Source organism: Capricornis sumatraensis, chromosome 13, assembly GCF_032405125.1.
Source record: "Capricornis sumatraensis isolate serow.1 chromosome 13, serow.2, whole genome shotgun sequence".
NCBI classification, from domain to species: Eukaryota; Metazoa; Chordata; class Mammalia; order Artiodactyla; family Bovidae; genus Capricornis; species Capricornis sumatraensis.
In genome coordinates, this window is record NC_091081.1 from 83,930,956 (window position 1) to 83,952,905 (window position 21,950).

At 48.1% G+C, this 21,950-nt stretch overlaps 1 protein-coding gene across 1 annotated transcript in view; it reads right to left on the reverse strand.

The window, feature by feature from the left end:
* The window catches only part of AGPAT4 (1-acylglycerol-3-phosphate O-acyltransferase 4), an 83,355-nt gene extending 68,592 nt beyond the window's left edge, over positions 1 to 14,763 (reverse strand). The window contains exon 1 of the mRNA XM_068985350.1: positions 14,586 to 14,763. Within this exon, the coding sequence (XP_068841451.1) occupies positions 14,586 to 14,763 (178 nt within the window). The remainder of the gene's footprint in view (positions 1 to 14,585) is intronic.
* Positions 14,764 to 21,950: the final 7,187 nt, after the last annotated feature.

Below are 21,950 nucleotides of genomic sequence, written 5' to 3' on the forward strand. Positions count from 1 at the left end.
GGCCAAAGCAGTTCTGGACTTCAGAGTACTCAGAGAGATAAATGTAAACACCAGTTAAAAATACAAGGAAAACAGGGGGAAACAAACCTAGCAAGACTTCGTCTCCATCATCAAAGCTCCTCCGCATGGGCCAGCCCAGCTGCACAGTCGCCAGCTCCACCTCACTCACTGACTTTAAGCAGGAAGGAGGGCTTCTGTGGCTTGGCCCTTAAACACAGATAAGGCCTTCAGTCTGTGTAAGCTCTCATTCCCTGTATTGCCAGTGAAACAACTGGGAGTGGGAGGAGAGAGAAATAAACAGCACCCCTGCCAGTGCCAAAGAATGGCCTTCACTTAGCACTTCACACGCACAGTGGGTGGGAAAAAGACCCGGATCACAGAGTGACGGTTTTCTGGGACTGCTGTAAAGCACCCCAAAAGTGTTAGTCGCTCAGCCGTGTCCGACTCTGTGCGACCCCATGGACTGTAACCCACCAGCCTCCTCTGTCCATGGGATTCTGCAGGCAAGAATACTGGAGTGGGTTGCCATTCCCTTCTCCAGGGGATCTTCCCTACCCAGGGATCAAACCCAGGTCTCCCACATTGCAGGCAGATTCTTTACCAACTGAGCCATCAGGGAAGCTCTAAAGTTCCCCAAACTGGGGGCTTACAACCAGAAATACATCGGTTTTCACACACCAGTACTTCTGTTCTTAAATACACGGTGTGGCCAGGGCTGCCTCTCCCGAGGCTTGGGGCACCCGTGCTCCTGGCTTCCGGTTTTCACACCGCCTCCTCTGGGCCTGCTGCCTCGGCAGCTACTTGCGGTCGTTGTTCAGTCATTCAGTCGTGTCCGACTCTTTGTGACCCCCTCGACTGCAGCACGCCAGGCCTCCCTGTCCTTCACCATGTCCCAGAGTTTGCTCAAACTCATGTCCATTGAGTCGGTGATGCCATCCAACCATCTTATCCTCTGTCATCCTCTTCTCCTCCTGCCTTCAACCTTTCCCAGCATCAGGGTCTTTTCCAGTGAGTTGGCTCATCACATCATGCCAGCGTGAGGAACTCCGCTCATGGCAAAGGTCATGAGGAAGGAGGCTTTGGCATACGCAAAGGTGGGATCAAGCCTCAGGAAACCCCCTGTTCCCGAACATCTACCCCCAAAACCAGAATGCCTGCTTTACTGTTTTATGCTCTCACCTATACCTCTGACTTTACGGGGGGCTGACCCCCCCCCCCTCACCATTTCTCTTGGAGAAGGAGTTAACTTGCATCTCCAGTTAATAAAAATTACTGGGCATCACAAGAGTGTTTCAACATACAAACTCCTCTGAAGGTTCTCTAGCCTGCCTGAGCGGGTTTGTCCAGCCACATGTGATTGTTTACAGCCTCCCAACCGTGAGAGACACGAGATGCTTTAAAACTTTCTAAATACAGACCCTTTTGAGAAGTTAGAAAATTATTAGTATAGTATAGTGTGTTGATTAGAAATTATATTGGTGAAGGGTTTCATTTGTTGAGCCAATATTTGTTGCTAAATCTCCATATTCCCTACCCTTATAATGAATATAGGAGAAATAAGTATTAACCTTTAAGATCAATCATGTTAAACCTTAGGCTAAGTAAATTCCTTTCTTGATTGTAACCCACTACACCCTCACCCTATAGGAATGCAACTTTATTTGGAGGATAGCGCTTGGTTTAAGAAAAAATCATCCCTGGAAAAAATAAGTTTTCTGGTTGACTAACCTTTATCAGAAAGGGCCATAAAATGTCAGCAAGCCTCATGGCCAGAAGATGATGCAAAACCCATAAGACCTTTGTATAATTTTATATGAAGCACCTGATTTTGACAAGGGTCAGGTCTGCTGACGCCTGTGTGACTCTGTATTCATCCCTATGTATAACAAAAAGTATATAAGCAAACCTGAAAAATAAAGAAATTGGATCAGTTTCTGGAAAGACTGATTCCCCCGTGTCATTTCTTTCTTGCTCCCCGTTTTTCTGGCTGAATCCCCATCTGGAATGTGGGTACTCACCAAGCCTGCTAATTCTGCCTGGGCTTCTAAGATCGGACCGGGGAGGCCTCAGTGGCTCCTCTCCTTCGGGAGAATGGAAAGACGCCTGTGGCCTACGTAGGTGGTGATTGGTATTCCACGTAAACCAAGTTATTCAGCCTCTTTTCCTCCACTAATATTTCCTACTACACTATCTGTTTCTAATCTCTCTCTATATCTGTAATTAATAAGTTTTTTCCTAGGACGCCGATTCTGTCTCCCCTTCGAATTACCCTGGATCCACCGGGGCTGGACCCTGGCAACATCAGGTGGCCCAAGTATTGGAGCTTCAGCTTCAACATCAGTCCTTCCAGTGAATATTCAGGGTCGATTCCCTTTAGGATGGACTGGTTTGATCTGCTTTCATGGTCTCCCCTTTTAAAAAGATACAGCCATTAGCCACAGAGGACTGAGGCCCACCCACAGGACTGCATCTCAATTTGATGATGAGCAAAGACTCTGCTTCTGAATAAAACCCTGTTGACAGGTGGAGGGTAAGAACGTGTATGTCTTCTGGGGCAGGGGGGACCCTGGGGACCCAGGGATGCAGTTCTAGGCACTTTCTCTCGCCTCCACTGTCCTCGGTCACTGCGGTGATGAGTCGAATACACTCTATGCAGGTCCTGGAGGCGAGGCCTGAACATCACATCACTCCTGGGCCCAGGAATGGGGAGCCCCCGCCAGCACGCAGGAGGCTTTCCCACAAATACACAAACAGTCACACATACACTGCACGAAGGGCCCATCTTATATTCCTCTTTTCTAACCCCTTTCCTAGCTAATTCTTTTTGTTGTCTGGGCTTTTATTTTGTTTGGGGTTCCCCCCCCACAGTTAATAAAATACATGCTATAAAGGCAATTTTAAAAACTCATCTTTAATTCTAATGCCTTAAAGCAGCACTCCAATCAACTTATAGTCTGTATTTATAAAATTGATATTACATGGCACCGTTTTGCCTCATGCTATTTTTACATAATATTATACTTAGGGTGCAACATGGTTCAAGGAAATAATGACCCAGCTGGGTATCTTCCTATAAAAGATTATGTGTGAACAGATCTTTAAAAAAAAAAAATTAACAGCTTCTCAAGGCACATTTCAAACAGAGCTGCTCAGGGCAAGACAAAAATAAACCTTGAAGGAAATGGATGGTTTACAAGGCTTGGAATTTCTGGAGATGGCTATGTGGGTGCATCCGTGGACCAAGCCCGAGGTGCACCAGCCATGCTGGGCACCACTGGACACCAGTGTCCTCCAGGCCCTGGGTGGAGGGCACCCAGCTCCCGCCTCCTGACTCAGCAAGGTCGTGATGACACGTGGTAGGTCCCACAGATGAACAAACCGGCTCCCTGAACAAACCGGTGCAGATAAACCAGTGCTGCCCCTAGGCGATGCTGGAATATGCTTTTTCCTCAGCCCAAACCACCTTTCCCCTTCTTGCCAACATATCACACCTCCCACTCATTCAGTAACTCCTGGTAGGATGCTGCTTTGGTGGACCAGCCTCCATCCCTCCCCAGGATGGACTTGCTCCACGTTCCCTGCGTGCCTCTAGCCTGGCCTCAGTCTGGCTGCTCTGTGGTGGCTGGCTCACATGCTTTCCCCAACAGCCTGGACCCCTCTGAAGGCAGCGGCTACATCCCCTTCACCTCTGAGCTCCAGGTGCTGGCCCAGGATCAGGCCCCCAGGATGAACCCAAATACACGCTTGTTAAGGAAGCGACAGACACCCTGCACAGCCCCCTGGGGCTGAGACAGGGCGTGGACATGCACAGGGCTGATCCAAACAGACATCTGCTTCACAGCAACCGTGGGTGATAAAATAAAAACTCTTACGCACAGTTTTCTTTGTTTTTCAAAATGTAGGAGAAAACTGGGACTTCCCTGGTGGGCCGGTGGTTAAGAATCGACCTGCCAAGGCAGGGAACTTGGGTTCAATCTTTGGTCTGGGAAGATTCCACATGCTGTGGAGCAGCTAAACCCAGGCACCACCACTGCTGAAGCCCACGGGCTCCAGAGCCCTTGCTCAGCAGCCAGAGAAGCTGGAGCGCCGCGGCTGGGGAGCAGCCCCGCCCGCCGCAACTAGAGAAACAAAGAGCCAGTGCAGCCAAAGATGCATTTCTAAAAAGGTAGTGGGAGAATGGATTTGGGAATCTCAGCTCTCTGACTTCCTGTGTGACCTCAGACAAGTCACCTGACCTCTGAGCCTCAGACCACTGATCCATGAAATGGCCTCTCTCTGGCTCAGTCGTTCAGTCGTGTCCGACTCTTTGCAGCCCCAGGGACTGTAGCCCGCCAGGCTCTTCTGTCCATGGGATTCTCCAGGCAAGATTTCCCGAGTGGGTTGGCATGACAGGGCGTCCCTGATAGCTCAGTTGGTAAAGAATCCGCCTGCAATGCAGGAGACCCGGGCTCAGTCCCTGGGTTGGGAAGATCTCCTGGAGAAGGGATAGGCTACCCACTCCAGTATTCTTGAGCTTCCCTTGTGGCTCAGCTGGTAAAGAATCTGCCTGCAATGCGGGAGACCTGGGTTCAACCCCTGGGTTGGGAAGATCCCCTGGAGAAGGGAAAGGCTACCTTCTTCAGTATTTTGGCCTGGAGAATTCCATGGACTGTATAGTCCATGGGGTTGCAAAGAGTCGGACACAACTGAGTGACTTTCACTTGGCGTGTAATGGGAGACTGCCTATTCAGGGTGGTTATGTGTTTAAACAAGGTAAGGACATGAAAGGTCTAGCGTGAGGCCTAACACATACTGCACACCACAGACTGCAGTGATTACACGGATCAGCAACGGAAATAGCTGTGTGTCATGACTTCACAATCTCCATCGCCCTGTGGAACGTCACCTACTACAATCACCAGTGGACACGAGGCCTCTGCCCTGGAGCCTGGCTCCTCCACCACCAGGCCATGCTGACCGGTGCTGCAGAGAGGTTTGCGCTCAGATGGCCCCAGTTTCAGCTCCTCCACTTCCTGTGTGACCCTGGGCACGTTGCTTAACCTCTCTGTGCCTAGAACTCAAAACAGGAGTTAGAACGGCTGCTGCTGCTGCTGCTAAGTCGCTTCAGTCGTGTCCAACTCTGTGCAACCCCATAGACGGCAGCCCACCAGGCTCCACCATCTCTGGGATTCTCCAGGCAAGAACACTGGAGTGGGTTGCCATTTCCTTCTCCAATGCATGGAAGTGAAAAGTGAAAGTGAAGTTGCTCAGTTGTGTCTGACTCTTCACAACCTCATGGACTGCAGCCTTCCAGGCTCCTCTGCCCATGGGATTTTCCAGGCAAGAGTACTGGAGTGGGGTGCCATTGCCTTCTCCGGTTAAAACAGCAAGTGCCCGCTAAGTGTTAGCTGGCTGGAAGTCTACGGAATAAAACAGCAGAGCTGAGACGCCTGACCCCGCTTAGCTTATACACACTGATGCTCTTCTTTTTCCCCTACCTGTTATTCTGGCGCCATTTAAGTGCAGACACGGGAGCTCTTTGACTCTATAACACACTGTAAATAAGATCTACCTTACGTCCATTTCTGGATTGCGTCTGCTACTTCCATTCAGAATGCTGAGTTGCTAACCAGGTATGGTTTTTCCTTCATTTGGTTGGCTGGTTGGTTGCTGTGCTACTCGAAAAGGCTCAAAGTGAGGACAGAAGGAATCAAGGTCCGTTTTGCCCAAACATGGAGCAAACAGGATGGTTTGGGTCTGTTCCTCACAACAACTTAGCCAAGGTGCCCTTGCAGAGATGATTATGAGACTTTCAGACAAGCAGACCGCAAGCTCCCTGGGGGCAGGCTCGTAGCTGTCTTTCTCACCACCAGGTGCCTAGTACCCAGCACAGCGCCCGGCACACAGCAAGCGCTCAATGCTTGCTGAATGAATCACCAGGAAACCACTTAGAGCAAGATCTCTGCCGCTTGACGCCGTGGCCTCTTATTTCAGTTACGGAGACCGCTGCTGAGGCCTGGGGTCTCCAGGGAGATACACACACTCCTGGCTCTTCATCAGCCCCTGAGGGCACGGACTAGCCGGCGCCTGTAGAACCTGCCGAACCTCCCAGGCCTGGCCATCAGAGCTGTAACCCCAGACAAAGCAGAGCTTGCTTGTGAGAGCCGTGAGGGCGTGGAGACCGACACAGACAGGAGAGGGAAATGGTACGAGCACAGGAGAGAGAGTGAAACGAGCAAAGGACTGTCCCGGGAGAGGAATCCGGGTGCCCTCTGCTCAGCCCAGGGAGATCCCTTCACCTCTGGGTCAGAACCACAGAGGCAGCAGGAGTCCACGATTTGGCAGAATCAGCGACGGGAAGGGTCAGGACCAGGGCTCTGGGGCCAACATAGCAAAGACCTTTCCCGACATCTTGCGGGTGATAAACTATTGCCCCAAGTGAAAGAGCCAAACCTGCTCCGGACGGGAAAGAGTGAAGAATCTGCTTGGACGAAAATAAGCGAGGCAGTCCTGCCATTCATCAGGCTGGGAAGAGACACGGAGCAAGCCAGCTGCCAAGTGAATAGCACGTGTTATTTCTCCCAAGGTCACTGTGGAAAATGCCACAGCACCCTCTCTTTGATGGATCACCTTTTATCAAAGACACTCCGGTCTGGCCCTGTTCTCTCATGTAAGATGGGGGGGCACCCAATTGTGGCCCCCGCCTCATGACACACACAGGAATGTGTCCAAGCCCTGCTTCTCCTGGCCCTACTCAGAAATAGAAACCTCAGGGGGCTGACCCTCCTTCCCTTAGACAGCCCCCCACTCCGCCCCAAGATCTCCGGCTATGCTCCTATCCCACCCTGCCCCCAGGATCCACCGTGATGCTATAAATACCCACTGGGTCAAAGGGGAGGACCACTTCCCCAGGGCCTGCTCCTAGGGATCCACGTGCCTCCGAGAAATCTCCTACCAAAAGGATCAGTAACAACTCCCATCTAGAGGAAATTCAGGAACAGATTGTGGGGGGCTCCTGGGCGTGTTCGCTCATCTGGAGCACCTCCTTCCTCTCCTGCCCCTCCCCCTCTCCCCCTCCCATCCCTGGCCCTGGTCTCTCTGCCCCCTAACAGCTGCTGCTCCCGGCTACACCCCCACCAACTCATCTCAAAGCAAGGAAACTAAGACGTGCCCAAGAATCTGGAACTCAAAACCAACACATTTTAAAAAAACAATTCTTATCCTGATTCAGGAGGGACTGTGGTAGGAGGCAGGTTCTTCAATTCCAGGGAGAGACAAAAGAAAGGAAAACAGCCAAGTTCACAGTATGGGTGATGGCACTGTGTTAAAACGAACCTGGCCAGGTACTTGCCTGGTGGTCCAGTGGTTAAGACGCCACGCTCACAATCCGGAGGGCACAGGTCCGATCCCTGGTTTGGGGAGCTAATCCCATAGGCCGAACGGTGTGGCCTAAAAGCAGCAAACTTTTTTTAAAAAGGAAAAAATTAAGGCTTCCTTGGTGGCTCGGTAGTAAAGAATCTGCCTGCCAATGCAGGAGACACGGGTTCGGTCCCTGGTCCTGGAAGATCCCACATGCTGCAGATCGACTAAGCCCGCGTGCCACAGGTTTTGATCCAGGGCTCGAAAGCCTGTGAGTTGCAGCTAAGAACTCGTGCTCTGCAACAAGAGAGGCCACCTTGATGAGAAGCCCTCCACCACAACTAGATAGCAGCCCCCGCTCAGCGCAGCCAGAGAAGAGACCACGCAGCAACGAAGACCCAGAACAGCCAAAAACAAATAAATTAAATTATTTTAACAAGAAAAAATAAAGCACACCAGACCGGCTCCAGGGACCAGCCTGGCACCCAGGAGAATCAGACTGATCGTATGGCCAAAGTTGTTGCAGTGGGGGAACGGGCCCAAGAACCCGAGGTTCATCACCCCACAAGAGGGACACCACCCTAAAAGTGGGACGAGGAAGCATCTTCAGTGAAGCCTGGTTCCCCCCGGGGTTCTGGGCAGGGCGCCTATTCATCTGAGATACTGAGCCCCGCCCTCGGGTCACAGCTGGGAAGGGACTGCTACATACTGGGGTCCACTATTGTTAACAAGGAAGGAACTGTGAGCGGTGTTATAGTTGGAGAAACAGAGCTTGCATCTTTCCTCATGCTCAGCCACCGTCTGCTGCAAATCAACCAGCCAATACCCTTCAAGGAGAGGGGGTGGGAACGCAGAAGGGAGATGCTAAGAAGAGAGGTAACCATCTTCCCACGTGCAAAAAGAAAAAGAAAACACCCAAACTCTTTATTAGAAAAATATTGGAATTTGGTCAATTCCACTCCCTCCCCTTAATTCAAATGTAGTTCATTTTTTGAAAGTACCCAACCAAGTAAACTGCCATTATGAGAAGAAAGAAGATAGCCTTACCTGTCCCCCCCCACCACCCTCCCCTCTGCAATTCTCCTTCCGTCTGCTGACACAAATTTCAGTTTTCATCCTAAACTGATGTGCGTTAAACAGCTCACGAAGCACTTTCATATGTAGCATGTCATTCTGTTTCTTTGACCAGCCGCTGTGATCCATCCTGCTGCTGAACTCAGAGGGTTTGTGGGGCTAACCCAAGGTGACAGCCTACAAGCAGGAGGGCAGGATGTTCTTGCTTCATCTCTGCACCCCAGATCCTGACCCCTCCTCAGCGTCATCAGCCCTTGGCCGTCAGAGGTACCTAGTGGAGTCGTGCATCGAACGGCCGTGAAATCCAGGAGCATCACGCTCCAGAAAAAGTAAGAGACAGGCTCAAGGCACAGAGGAGGGGAGCTACAGCATGGAATTTGAAGCCAGGCACCGGGGCTGGTGTATGGGTGGGGTGTCTCGATGGCAATTCTGTGTCTGCAGCCCTTCATGGAACATTAAGATCAGCTGTCATCCTCCACTCTCCCCGTCCCCCCCCACCCACTTTTAAAACCTCTGCCATTAATAGGTTCTCCTAATTCTTCTCTCCTTTTTTTTAAAACACACAGAGTCAAGGGGGGAAGGAAAGCAAGCCAGCTGGTCTTGGCCACCTTTCCCTAGAGACTAAAGGGCACATCCTGTACAAGGGAAGGTAACATACAATTCTGTGTGGCAGCCCGCTTCTTGTAACTTCCTTCCTTCTCCTCACCTTGCAGAGGTCGGCTCCATACCCCACCCCCAACCCCCACCATTCAGTATGCTAAGCCAGTCTGTCTCAGCCTCTCAGGCTTAGGGGCCTACAAAGGTAGGGGAAAAGGAACTGAAACAGCCCTCCCACAGCAGCCATCCAAGTCAAACAGACTCTTAAACTGTTGCTCCTCACGGCAGCCCCGGCCACTAGACTGATTCTCTGCCCGTGTGGCATGCTGGAAACCGACTCTATTTGTCACTTACGTCAGTGGCCTTTCGCATGCCACGACTGGTGACTACTTTGGACTCACCTAGTGCACCACCAAACTCTTGACAAACATTAAAAAAAAAAAAAATAAGGACGCATACAGATGCAGCTGCATTAGTAAAAAGCGAGCAGGTAACGGAGGGGTCTTCAATGTCTAGGAAACAATTTATCTGCTGTTTTTCTTTAAGAAGTCAGCTGCGAGAACGGTGAATGCGGCTGATTTTCTAAGCTTTAGAGTGATTCGCTAATCACCTGGAGAGGAGGATTCGTCCTAACCTGAGAGGAGAGTTGACAGCAAACATAGAGGGCCTGATCACCTCTATTCTGAGCTGTTCAATAGCCCACGAACTATAGCCTCTGATGAGGCTTCCCAAACAGGCTTTGGTTGTTGCTGCAAAACACTCCAAGGATCTATCAACTACAGAGGACAAGTTCAGAGAGAGAGAGAACAGCTTTATATCTAAGACATGCTGGGGTACCAGGAATGGAGATGCTGGAGAAGACGGGGGTGGGGGGTGGGATTCCTCACCACAGTCCAGGAGGCATCACCCTCTCCAACCGCCACCACACTTTCCCTTCCCAAAAGCTAGACCTGCTCCTCCAGAGAGAGGCCCCCCTTCCCTTTTCAGGTGACTTCTGTATCTGCTCGATGTAAACCCGTGGGAGCTCTCCTCTGGGACAGCAGGCAAACAGCATGGGGGGACATCCTGGAATGGGAGGGACCTGGCCATGTACTTCTGACCCTGTTGTGAAATTAGACTGTTGGCCATTCATGGCACCCTGGGTGAGGAAACACCAGTGGTCTTGGATGGTTACGTTTCATTTGGAATCATGCTAAATAATTATTTGTCATGTTGAGAAATCCACCTTGCCTTCTGAATGTGCTCCCCATCTTAATCTCCATCAGAAGATCTCACGTGCTGCATCTAAGACCCGCCCAGCACAGCCAAACGCATAAATTAAATAAATAATAAATATTTTATAAAGAATATTGACTTGGCATGTCTCCGCTACCTCCCAAAAGCAAAGCAGAGACTCTTAGGAACTCTCGTTCCAAAGCCTATCTCTTATTTCTCAACTCCAAATGAAAATTCAATCCTTAAGCATCCACCTGAGATTTCAACAGAGGTCACAACAGTGCAAATACACGTGATTCCCAATCGCACACTGATGGATTTTGGAATCTCTGTAGGTGTGTGCAAATCATATAAATGCAGGCTTCGATGACAAGTGCAATTAACATTGTTTGTTAAACAAGTTTTGTTAAATAGACACTTAAATGGAAAAAGACATTTAAAATTATAAAGCAAATCTGGAGCAATTATCTCCTTCTCTTGATTATGCAAACTCTTTTCTTCAAACAGTTACAAATCAGTTTCTGACCACTCCTGCTGCCTCTATCCAGCCTTGAAACGTTGTTCCCTTTAGTATCGGAGTAAAATGTATGACTAACAGATTTGCATGACTGCACTGAGTGGGTGGCTGCAACAAATGGGCCATAGACAGGAGGATTAAAGATACATTTTTTGCAACTGTGACTTTATGGATCTTAAGAGCATGCTCAAGACGTTTATATAAAATATTCCAACCCAAGACACAGTAGCTCTAGTTCACATGCCACATTAGAAATAGTGGCAGACATGCCTGCAAGTTCTGAGTCAGCGCAACGTTACAAATGAGGATGCAGCTATTATTCTTTTCCTCATAAGATAGTATCTTGAAGTTTCAAAAATAGCTCATTGAATCAGTAGTAATCCATCTGGATAACTGTATGCAGCTTGTATTATTTTGATTCAAATTACAATCTGATTGCTTCGTTGAAACAGATCCAAAGCGATATCCATAATTTTGAAATTTTTGGCATAATCGAAGGCAGCTGAGATTTTTTAAATTGCTTCATTTGAAAAAGTTCATTTAAAAAAATATATTCATAATCATATATGTAATTGGAAATGATACACACAGCATTCTGTGCTATTGAGAACAGGTATAGATTTCTGGTCAATCAACACCAAACTCATCTTTAGACATCCCCAGATTCACCTTGTATTATTTTCATTGTTGAAATTCTGGCGAGTTGAATTAGTCATGTTTAAAATAGTCTGTGTAATCACACAAACACACACACACACACACACACACACACACAGAGACATGAATGTACATAAAACTGGGGAAATCCAAATAAGGTTGGCACACTGTGTCAACGTCAGCTTTCTTATCGGCATGGTACACTGTAGACGTGCAAGACGGCAACATTGGGGGAAACTGGCTGAAGGGTGAATGGGATCTATCTGTATTGTTTCTTACGATCATATGAGCACCAATTATCTCAAAAAGTTAAAGAAAAGAACCAAGAAGGACGAACAATATATTATACCAGCATTTAGTTTTAAAAAGTATGTGTTCAGTTCAGTTCAGTTCAGTCACTCAGTCGTGTCCGACTCTCTGCGACCTCATGGACTGCAGCATGCCAGGCTTCCCTGTCCATCACCAACTCCAGGAGTTTACTCAAACTCATGTCCATTGAGTCGGTGATGCCATCCAACCATTTCATCCTCTGTCGTCCCCTTCTCCTCCTGCCCTCAATCTTTCCCAGCATCAGGGTCTTTTCTAATGAGTCAGCTCTTCGCATCAGGTGGCCAAAGTATTAGAGGTTCAGCTTCAATATCAGTCCTTCCAATGAATATTCAGGACTGATCTGCTTTAGGATGGACTGGTTGGATCTCCTTGCAGTCCAAGGGACTGTCAAGAGTCTTTTCCAACACCACAGTTCAAAAGCATCAATTCTTCTGTGCTCAGCTTTCTTTATGGTCCAACTCTCACATCCATACATGACCACTGGAAAAACCATAGCCTTGACTAGACGGACCTTAGTTGGCAAAGTAATGTCTTTGCTTTTTAATATGCTGTCTAGGTTGGTCATAACTTTCCTTCCAAGGAGCAAGCATCTTTTAATTTCATGGCTGCAATCACCATCTGCAGTATTTTGGAGCCCCCAAAAATAAAGTCAGCCACTGTTTCTACAGTTTCCCCATCTATTTCCCATGAAGTGATGGGACCAGATGCCATGATCTTAGTTTTCTGAATGTTGAGCTGTAAGCCAACATTTTTACTCTCCTCTTTCACTTTCATCAAGAGGCTCTTTAGTTCTTCTTCACTTTCTGCCATACGGGTAGTGTCATATGCATATCTGAGGTTATTGATATTTCTCCCAGCATCTTGATTCCAGCTTGTGCTTCTTCCAGCCCAGCGTTTCTCATGATGTACTCTGCACAGAAGTTAAATAAGCTGGGTGACAATATACAGCCTTGAGGTACTCCTTTCCCTATTTGGAACCAGTCTGTTGTTCCATGTCCAAGTGTTGCTTCCTGACTTGCATACAGATTTCTCAAGAGGCCGGTCAGGTGGTCTAGGATTCCCATCTCTTGAAGAATTTTCCACAGTTTATTGTGATCCACACAGTCAAAGGCTTTGGCATAGTCAATAAAGCAGAAATAGATGTTTTTCTGGAACTCTCTTGCTTTTTCCATGATCCAGCGGATGTTGGCAATTTGATCTCTGGCTCCTCTGCCTTTTCTAAAATCAGCTTGAACATCTAGAAGTTCATGGTTCACGTATTGCTGAAGCCTGGCTTGGAGAATTTTGAGCATTACTTTGCTAGCGTGTGAAATGAATGCAACTGTGTGGTAGTTTGAGCATTCTTTGGCATTGCCTTTCTTTGGGATTGGAATGAAAACTGATCTTTTCCAGTCCTGTGGCCACTGCTGAGTTTTCCAAATGTGTTGGCATACTGAGTGCAGCACTTTCACAGCATCATCTTCCAGGATTTGAAAGAGCTCAATCGGAATTCCATCACCTCCACTAGCTTTGCTCGTTGTGATGCTTCCTAAGGCCCACTTGACTTCACATTCCAGGATGTCTGGCTCTAGGAGAGTGATCACACCATTGTGATTATCTGGGTCATGAAGCTCTTTTTTGTACATTTCTTCTGTGTATTCTTGCCACCTCTTCTTAATATCTTCTGCTTCTGTGGGGGTCCATACTATTTCTGTCCTTTATTATGCCCATCTTTGCATGAAATGTTCCCTTGGTATCTCTAATTTTCTTGAAGAGATCTCTAGTCTTTCCCATTCTATTGTTTTCCTCTGTTTCTTCACACTGATCACTGAGGAAGGCTTTCTTGTCTCTCCTTGCTACTCTTTGGAACTCTGCATTCAGATGCTTATATCTTTCCTTTCCTTCTTTGCTTTTCGCTTCCCTTCTTTTCACAGCTATTTGCAAGGTCTCCTCAGACAGCCATTTTGCTTTTTTGCATTTCTTTTTCTTGGGGATGGTCTTGCTCCCTGTCTCGTGTACAATGTCACAAACCTCCATCCATAGTTCATCAGGCACTCTGTCTATCAGATCTAGTCCCTTAAATCTATTTCTCACTTCCACTGTATAATCGTAAGGGATTGGATTTAGGTCATACCTGAATGGTCTATTGGTTTTTCCCTACTTTCTTCAATTTAAGTCTGAATTTGGCAATAAGGAGTTCATGATCTGAGCTATGCGTATGTCTTATGTATCTATACATACACAGACCCACCTGCTTACATGTACAAACATAAGAGCCATACATGCATGTCTTTCCTTATAGAAATAACCTATATATGCACACATATATGCTATTTCTGTAATGATAACTAAGAAATCACTGACACTAACTCATTGGAAAAGATCCTGATGCTGGGAAAGATTGAGGGCAGGAGAAGGGGATGACAGAGGATGAGATGGTTGGTCAGTATCATCGACTCAATTGACATGAATCTGAGCAAACTCCGGGAAATGGTGACGGACAGGGAAGCCTGGCGTGCTGCAGTCCATGGGGTTGCAAAGAGTGGGACACAACTGAGTGACTGAACAACGAACAATGATTGTTTCCGAGGAGGAAACCTAAAGAAACAGAGACAGAATGCTTATTTGCTTTTCATAGCAGAGCCCTCCTTGTCTGTTGAATTTTGGCATTTGGCGGTGCTCTTGGCATTGCTGATTTAAAAAATAGCTTGAGAATGAGGACAAAAATAGACATTTTGCATTTTGTCAAAAACTCAAACAAACAGAAACCAACAAACAATATAACATATCTAAGCATACACTGCAAGCCTAGTAACCTACATAGAAAGTCCTAACAGTAACGCCCATGCAAACAGAGAGCAGAAGGGAAGCCTCTTACGGCTGGAGACGCAGTAGGACAGCCGGCAGTTGATCTTCCGGAAGAGCTGCTTGTTCACCGGCCAGAGAAGGAGCGTGCAGAGCTGAATGGTATTGATGATGAGCCCCGAGGCAATGAAGACGTAGCAGAAGATGAGGTGGCAGAGGAAGTGAGACTTCAGCAAGGCGACGAGGTCCATGCTGGGGGCGTGCTCCTCGCCCAGACAGCGAACACCCACCGCAGAACACGGCCAGCGGGGCAGGAGGCTGGGACTCAGGAAAGCACCTGAAACACACACCGAGGCCAAACGTTAGAAAAAATATTACTGCGCTCTTAGAGGCAGGGGGGGAAAACACTCAGAAGACAAACACACTCTCAAGATTACGCTGTACAGGTGTGGATTTCTTTTTTATTTTGCAAACATTTATATAGTGCTTCCTTTACCTCAGGCCCAGTTTCAACCCTTTAAAAGAATATTGTTTTTGTTGTTGAGTTGCTCAGTCGTGTCCGACTCTTTGCGATCCCATGGACTGCAGCCCGCCAGGCTTCCCTGTCCATCACCAACTCCTGGAGTTTGCTCAAATTCAGGTCCATTGAGTCGGTGATGCTATCTAACCATCTCATCCTCTGTCATCCCTTCCTCCTCCTGCCTTCAATCTTTCCCAGCATCAGTCTTAAAAAGAATAGTTCCTCTGATTATCCTAACACCTGTTAGGCAGGTCCTATTGTTACAGAGAAGGAAATGAGGTCCAGAGAGGTTGAGCAGCAGCGCCCATCACCAAGGAGAACTTGAGGACCAGAATCTGCATCTCCAGGACTTCCTGCCCGCCTGAACACTGCCCCCCAGAGACTCCCCTTCCCTCCACTCCTCATCTCCAGATCTCAGCCCAAACATCCCTTCTTCTGGTGAGACCTCCCTGCATGGACGCCTGCCCTGGGGAAAGTGGGCGCCACTCCTGGGGTGGTGCTAGGGGTGGGGGTGGGGCGGGTGGCACCCCCTGCAGTTACGGTGTTACTAGTTCAACTGCTGGCCTTCTGACCCTGGACTGTCCCTTCCCCAGGGGACACAACTGTCCTGAAGATCGTCACTGTCTTTCCGGCCCTTGGAGCAGTCACTGGCACAGAACTGGAGCTTAATTTTAAAAATACATAAAGGGACGTCTCTGGTGGTCCATGGGGCTTCCCTGATAGCTCAGTTGGTAAAGAATCTGCCTGCAATGCAGGAGATCCCAGTTTGATTCCTGGGTCGGGAAGATCCGCTGGAGAAGGAATAGGCTACCCACTCCAGTATTCTTGGGCTTCCCTGGTGGCTCAGGTGGTAAAGAATATGCCTGCAATGCAGGAGAGCTGGATTCAATCCCTGGTGGGGAAGATCCCCTGGAGAAGGGAAAGGCTACCCACTCCGGTATTCTGGCTTGGAGAATTCCATGGACTGTATAGTCTATGGGGTCGCAAAGAGTTGGACACGACTGAGCAACTTTCACTTTCACTGGTGGTTCATTGTTTAAGACCCTGAGCTTCCACTGCAAGGGGAGCAGGTTAGATCCCTGGTCAGGGAATTAAGATCCCTTATGCCAAACAGCCAAAAAAAAAAAAAAAGGAAAAAGAAAAATAATTTCTTGAATTGAATAAAAAAGAAATACAACATATCAACTTAAAAATTATGAGATATACATGTATCTGTGGAATGACTTAATGAAGATTAAACAGAGATCACCTTTGGGATGTCGATAAATACAAATAACCAAATAGGAAGGCAAGAGAACCACCCTACCGAACTCCTGATGTGCACACACACATACACACACCCACGCTTAAGAGTTCTAAAACTGAACAGAAACTCAAAACATGCACAACAGCCAGACTCACAGTCCTGTGATCAGTCTCCAACCCCTGAAGAGAAAAATGAAATAACTGTTCAGGTAAAGTTATGAGCCACCTAGACACCGTACTAAAAAGCAGAGACATTACTTTACATAATGTTCCGTCTAGTCAAGGCTATGGTTTTTCCAGTGGTCATGTATGGATGTGAGAGTTGGACTATAAAGAAAGCTGAGCACCGAAGAATTGATGCTTTTGAACTGTGGTGTTGGAGAAGACTCTTGAGAGTCCTTTGAACTGCAAGGAGATCCAACAAGTCCATCCTAAAGCAGATCAGTCCTGGGTGTTCATTGGAAGGACTGATGTTGAAGCTGAAGCTCCAGTACTTTGGCCACCTCATGCGAAGAGCTGACTCATTGGAAAAGACCCTGATGCTGGGAGGGATTGAGGGCAGGAGGAGAAGGGAACGACAGAGGATGAGATGGTTGGATGGCATCACCGACTCGATGGACATGAGTTTGGGGGACTCTGGGAGTTGGTGATGGACAGGGAAGCCTGGTGTGCTGCGGTTCATGGGGTCGCTAAGAGTCAGACACAACTCAGCAACTGAACTGAACTGAACTGAAGCGAATAAAGCCTTTGAGGAACACCCAAAGACAGGAGATTGAAATACTCTGACAGCGAAAAAATAAGTTGAGGACAGCTGAGACCATCACCCACATCAGACTCGCTCCTCCTGGAACCAGGACATGACTGCAAACCACCCAAGAAGCGCCGAGATTACAGATTACTTTCTAAAAGTAAGAGTTGGAAGAGCCTAGACTTCATTACAATCTTTACCAATAATACTCCTCCCCAAAATCCATTTGACAGTATCACATATATGATCTCATTTTAAGCCTCAGATGAATCCCATGAATAGTGTTATCATCCCATTTTCTGAAGTAAGAAACTGAGACGCCCCATAGCTTGGGCGATCTGCCTGAAGTTGCCAGTCAGTAACAAATCTTCAGATTCAGGTGGACCTCCGAGCTCTTTGGCTTCCAGCACTCCAGGCAGTTTTGTTCCTGGGGGAGTGAAGCAGAGGCTTCTCTTGGGTTCAGAACTCCCCTATGCAGAACAGCCCAGAAATGAGCCCAGGGCAAAACCAGTGCTACCTTCAGAAAGGTTCTCAATTCCAAACTACGCACAGAGTGGGGGCGTGGGGCTCACCTCCGGGTCTCTTAGGCTGTTTTTTTTTTTTTAATTTTTGGCTGCACTGGGTCTTCACTGCTTTGCCTTGGCGTTCTCTAACTGCATCGCGCAGAGGCTGCTCTCGTTGCAGTCCACCGGCTTCTCACTGTGCTGGCTTCCTGTTGCACAGCATGGGTTCTAGCGTGCAGGCTCAGTAATTGTGGTGCATGGGCTTGCGTAGCCCCAAGACATGTGGGATCCTCTTGGACCGGGGACTGACCCCCGTCCCCTGCATTGGCAGGCAGATTCTACACCACTGGAAGACCAAGGAAGCCCCCCTGTGCTGGTTCTGAGGACAGTCTTGGGCAGAAGGACAGTCACAAGGTGCCTTCCTATAAAACATTACCCTTGCTTAGACTATTTGGAAGGCAGGCTCTGATTCCTGTATGTTTCTGAGAGGAGGGAAATCGAAAGCACTGTTGGCCTGACTTCCCTGAAGTCAGCTCAGCTCAGCTCAGCTGAGGCCTCCATTTCCCCAGAAGCCCTGCTCTCTGGCACAAAGCCAGGACCCTGCAGGGGCTGGAAAAGCCCACCTTTGACCTTTTTCAGACAGCTTGGCCCAGAGACACCTCCAAGCTGTCAACTCTTCACCTGGTTACGACACACCCAGTGTCTCTCGAAGGAGCAGACATTAGCTGCCAGCTCCCTCTCAATGCACTTGACTTTCAGGAGCTCATGAACAGGAGTGGTGGACGTTGGTTACAGTTTGGAAGCAGTTACTGTTCGAGGTTGAATTTCCTCCTGCTTTATTCATTGCCCTTGGATTAGCCACTAAAAGCTCCCAGACAGCCTGGGCCAGAAGAAGTCTGATTCTTCACCGAGTTCCTGGGACCTAGTGTTTGGAAAGTATTTGACAAATCCTTCGCTTTGTTGATTTAATGCTTATAAAGGGAAGTCAGTTGACACTGGAAATGCAAGGGATTAAATGCTGCCTTCCTCAGTTTCCAGGCAGAGTAGGGCATTACGAAGAAAAAGTAAGATTGTTTTTCTTTATAAAAGTCCAAGGACCAGGATGCCCTTTAGTAAAATCCTTGCTAGCACTGCAGGAACCAGGGGGTCTAACACAATGTCGGTGATGCTTAGGAATCGCGAACAAGGCATGAGGGGGCCACAGACAGACAGACCTTGGATGGCGTGGTTCTGCCCCGATTCCTTTCCTAGGCTGTTGTGGGCTTCGGGTTTGAAGCTCCGTTATACTTCTTACTGGTCATGTATCCTCAGGTGAATTAACTTTTCTGAATCTCAACTTTACACGCTACAAAAAAAAAAACAACAGTAAATTGCACCCAAAATTCCAAGGAGGCTATTGATTTTTGTAAACTTCAGTTGATTCTCAGATTTATATTCAGGAGCAAAACCCACAAAAGTATTGAAGGAATTTTATGATGAAGAGTAAGGTAAGTCGTGCTACGAGAACTTTCCTGGTGGTCCAGTGGTTAAGAATCCACCTGGAGACAGGTGGACACAGGTTCGACCCTTAGTCTGGGAAGATCCCACATTCCATGGAGCGACTAAGCTGGCATGACGCCCCTACTGAGCCCAAGTGCCCCGAGCCTGTGCTCCACGACAAGCGGAGCCGCCACACTGCAAAGCCCACACACGAGAGTGAACCCACGCTCACCCCAAGCAGAAAAGAGCCTGTGCAGCAATAAAGACCCAGCACAGCCGAAAATAAAAAATAAATAAACAAAATTATTGTTAAAACAAACAGAAAAAGAAGTGCTGTGAGTTTGTAAAACAATTTAATTGACTTTAGCCTTAGGGCTCATTAATAAAAGAGAGACAAGGCTAAATTACTTGGGCGGGGGGCGGGGGGTGTGTAGTGGGTGAATATGTGTTGTATGTCTTAAGCTTATTCCAGTTTGGAGCTGGAGGGAGGGGACCCTCCTACCCTTCTTCACTGAAGGCAAGCTTTCTCTCTACTCTAATTTGCCAATTTAGTGGCATGCGGAGGATGGTAAAGAATCTGCCCACAATGCAGGAGACCCGGGTTCCACCCCTGGGTCAGGAAGATCCCCTGGAGAAAGGAATGGCAACCCACTCCAGGATTCTTGCCTGTAAAATTTCATGGACAGAGGAGCCTGGCGGACTACATTCCCAGGGTTGCAAAGAGTCAGACACGACAAGGCAACTAACAGCTGAGAATGGATGGTATAAAGATCTGACCCGTGATGAAAACAGGTGAAGAGAAAGCATTTTAAAGTTCTTTGCCATTTCCCCTGATTTTCAGTGATAAGGGTGATGGGTGGTTTCTCTTTTCTTCCTGGTGTTTATTGTTCTTTTCTACCATGAGATCCTCCCCCTTCCAGGGCACAGAGCCCGATGGGTGCATTTCCCAGCATCCCTGCTGATGGTTAGATGCAGCCAGTGGATAGAGCTCCCAGGGTGATGGAGCTGGTACCTGCCGGCAAGAGGAAGGGCTACAGGTGGGCTCACCCATCAGGTGAGTGGAAAGGTGGAAATCCCACCCATCAACCAGAGAAGCTCTGGAATGTGCAGGCAATCTGAGACCGCCTGGACTCCTGGTGAGGGTGGTACAGGCCAGCAGCTAGAGGGGAAGGATCTGTGCAGAACATCTGAATCCAGCAGCTCTGGCCAAAAACCCGGGCTCAGCCACCTTCTAGCTCCATCTGCTACTGAACTTCCACAGCCCCCGGCTTCCTCCCCTGTGAAATCAGACCAATATCGCCAACACGAGGCTGCTGTAAAGCTCAAGTAGAAGAAAGCCTGGGAGCCTGGGAGCCGTGACTGCTGAAGCCCACACAGCCTAGAGCCTGTGCTCCTCAACAAGAGAAGACATCGCGATGAGAAGCCTGAGCACCGTAAGGAAGAGAACCCCCCACTCGCCGCGACTAGAGAAAGCCTGCACAATGCAACGAAGGCCCAGTGCAGCCAGAAATACAATAAATAAACGAATAGTCCTCTTCAAAGAGAAGAGAAAAGAGGCAAAGAGGGAGCAGCTAAGATGCGCTGCTTTGGAATCCTTGGGAAAGCCAAGGAGATATAAATCAGTCTTCCTTCTCACCCCATACCTAGATCCTGAAGTTTTCTTTCGTTTCCCGTGAAGTATGTCAGAACATTCCCTCCCCCGTTTGTTTTCACTCTACCCTGTCCTTTATTGCTAGTGACTCTGAAATGGGGAGTAATACGTTCACCAAAACTCACGTGGACGGTACCCTCTTAACTAGGCAGTCTTGGCACAGCATGGGGATGATGAAGTGGATCTCAGAATAAGGAGAAGTGCCAGCCAGCAGGATGCTTTCATTAGCCTCGTGTTTCCCACGCAGATTTCCACCCTGAAACTGTACAGCGCAGAGAAACAGGCATGCAAACACAGCAGAGCTTTGCTTCCTGGGACTCCTGTGGGGCGAGGGGTGGGACTACAGACAGCATCACATGCTGGCTGCCTGCCATCCATGGAAGAATCTACAAAAGCAGCTCAGAATCTCGCCACCAGAGAACTGAAGCTGCAGCCTTCTCTAAAGATGCACGTCGAGCTTCAGCATGAAGCATCGAGTTTGACAACGAATAGGAGGACCTGAGTTAAGCTCGAGTTAAGATTTAAGTCTCTGCCCTGGTCAATACTCTGCAACTATTAAATACGCATGAACTTCAGACACACTCAGGAAGAGACTAAACTGGAAACGGGATGAGCTCTCTCACTAGCTTGTTTTTAAAGACGTTGTTTGGCTTTTTCGTACCTGTACATGACAGAACTAAACCAGGTCAGGGTTTCTGAAGAAGCCAGAGCTTCCTTCCAAAAAAACCACTCCAAGTGGAATTGCTGTGATGCCTGGGATCAATCTAGTGTCTTCACTGAAATCTTAACCCGTTATTCAGGCTCTTTTAATCCCAAACACCAGAACGCTGTTCACAAAACAGAAAAGAAACCAAAGAAACGCTAATTGAAACAATGCTATTTTTTATATTCCAAACTAAAATGGATAATACACCACTTTAAATGAGACGAGGTAAATCGGGACCCATTCTCGGTGTGAGGACAACCACTGTGGCTTTCAGAGAGCAATGCGACACACACAGAACGAGCTCAGCGTCTTCACCACCTGAGGTCGTAAACCCACCTTTGACCACCTCTCTCAAGGATAAAATTAGCTTTCAGAAAATTCTCTCTGCACCAAGACATTCCACCAGTATTATTTAGAGGCATCCAAAAATAGAAACCACTTACATTTCTGACAGGAGGAAACAATCAAGTGAGTTATGGGAAACCCACAGAGTCAAAAGAAGAACGTTGCAGTATAATAGGTTTGTAGTAGTAAGACGCAGAAGAGGGCGGCAGAGGATGAGATGGCCGGATGGCATCACCGATGC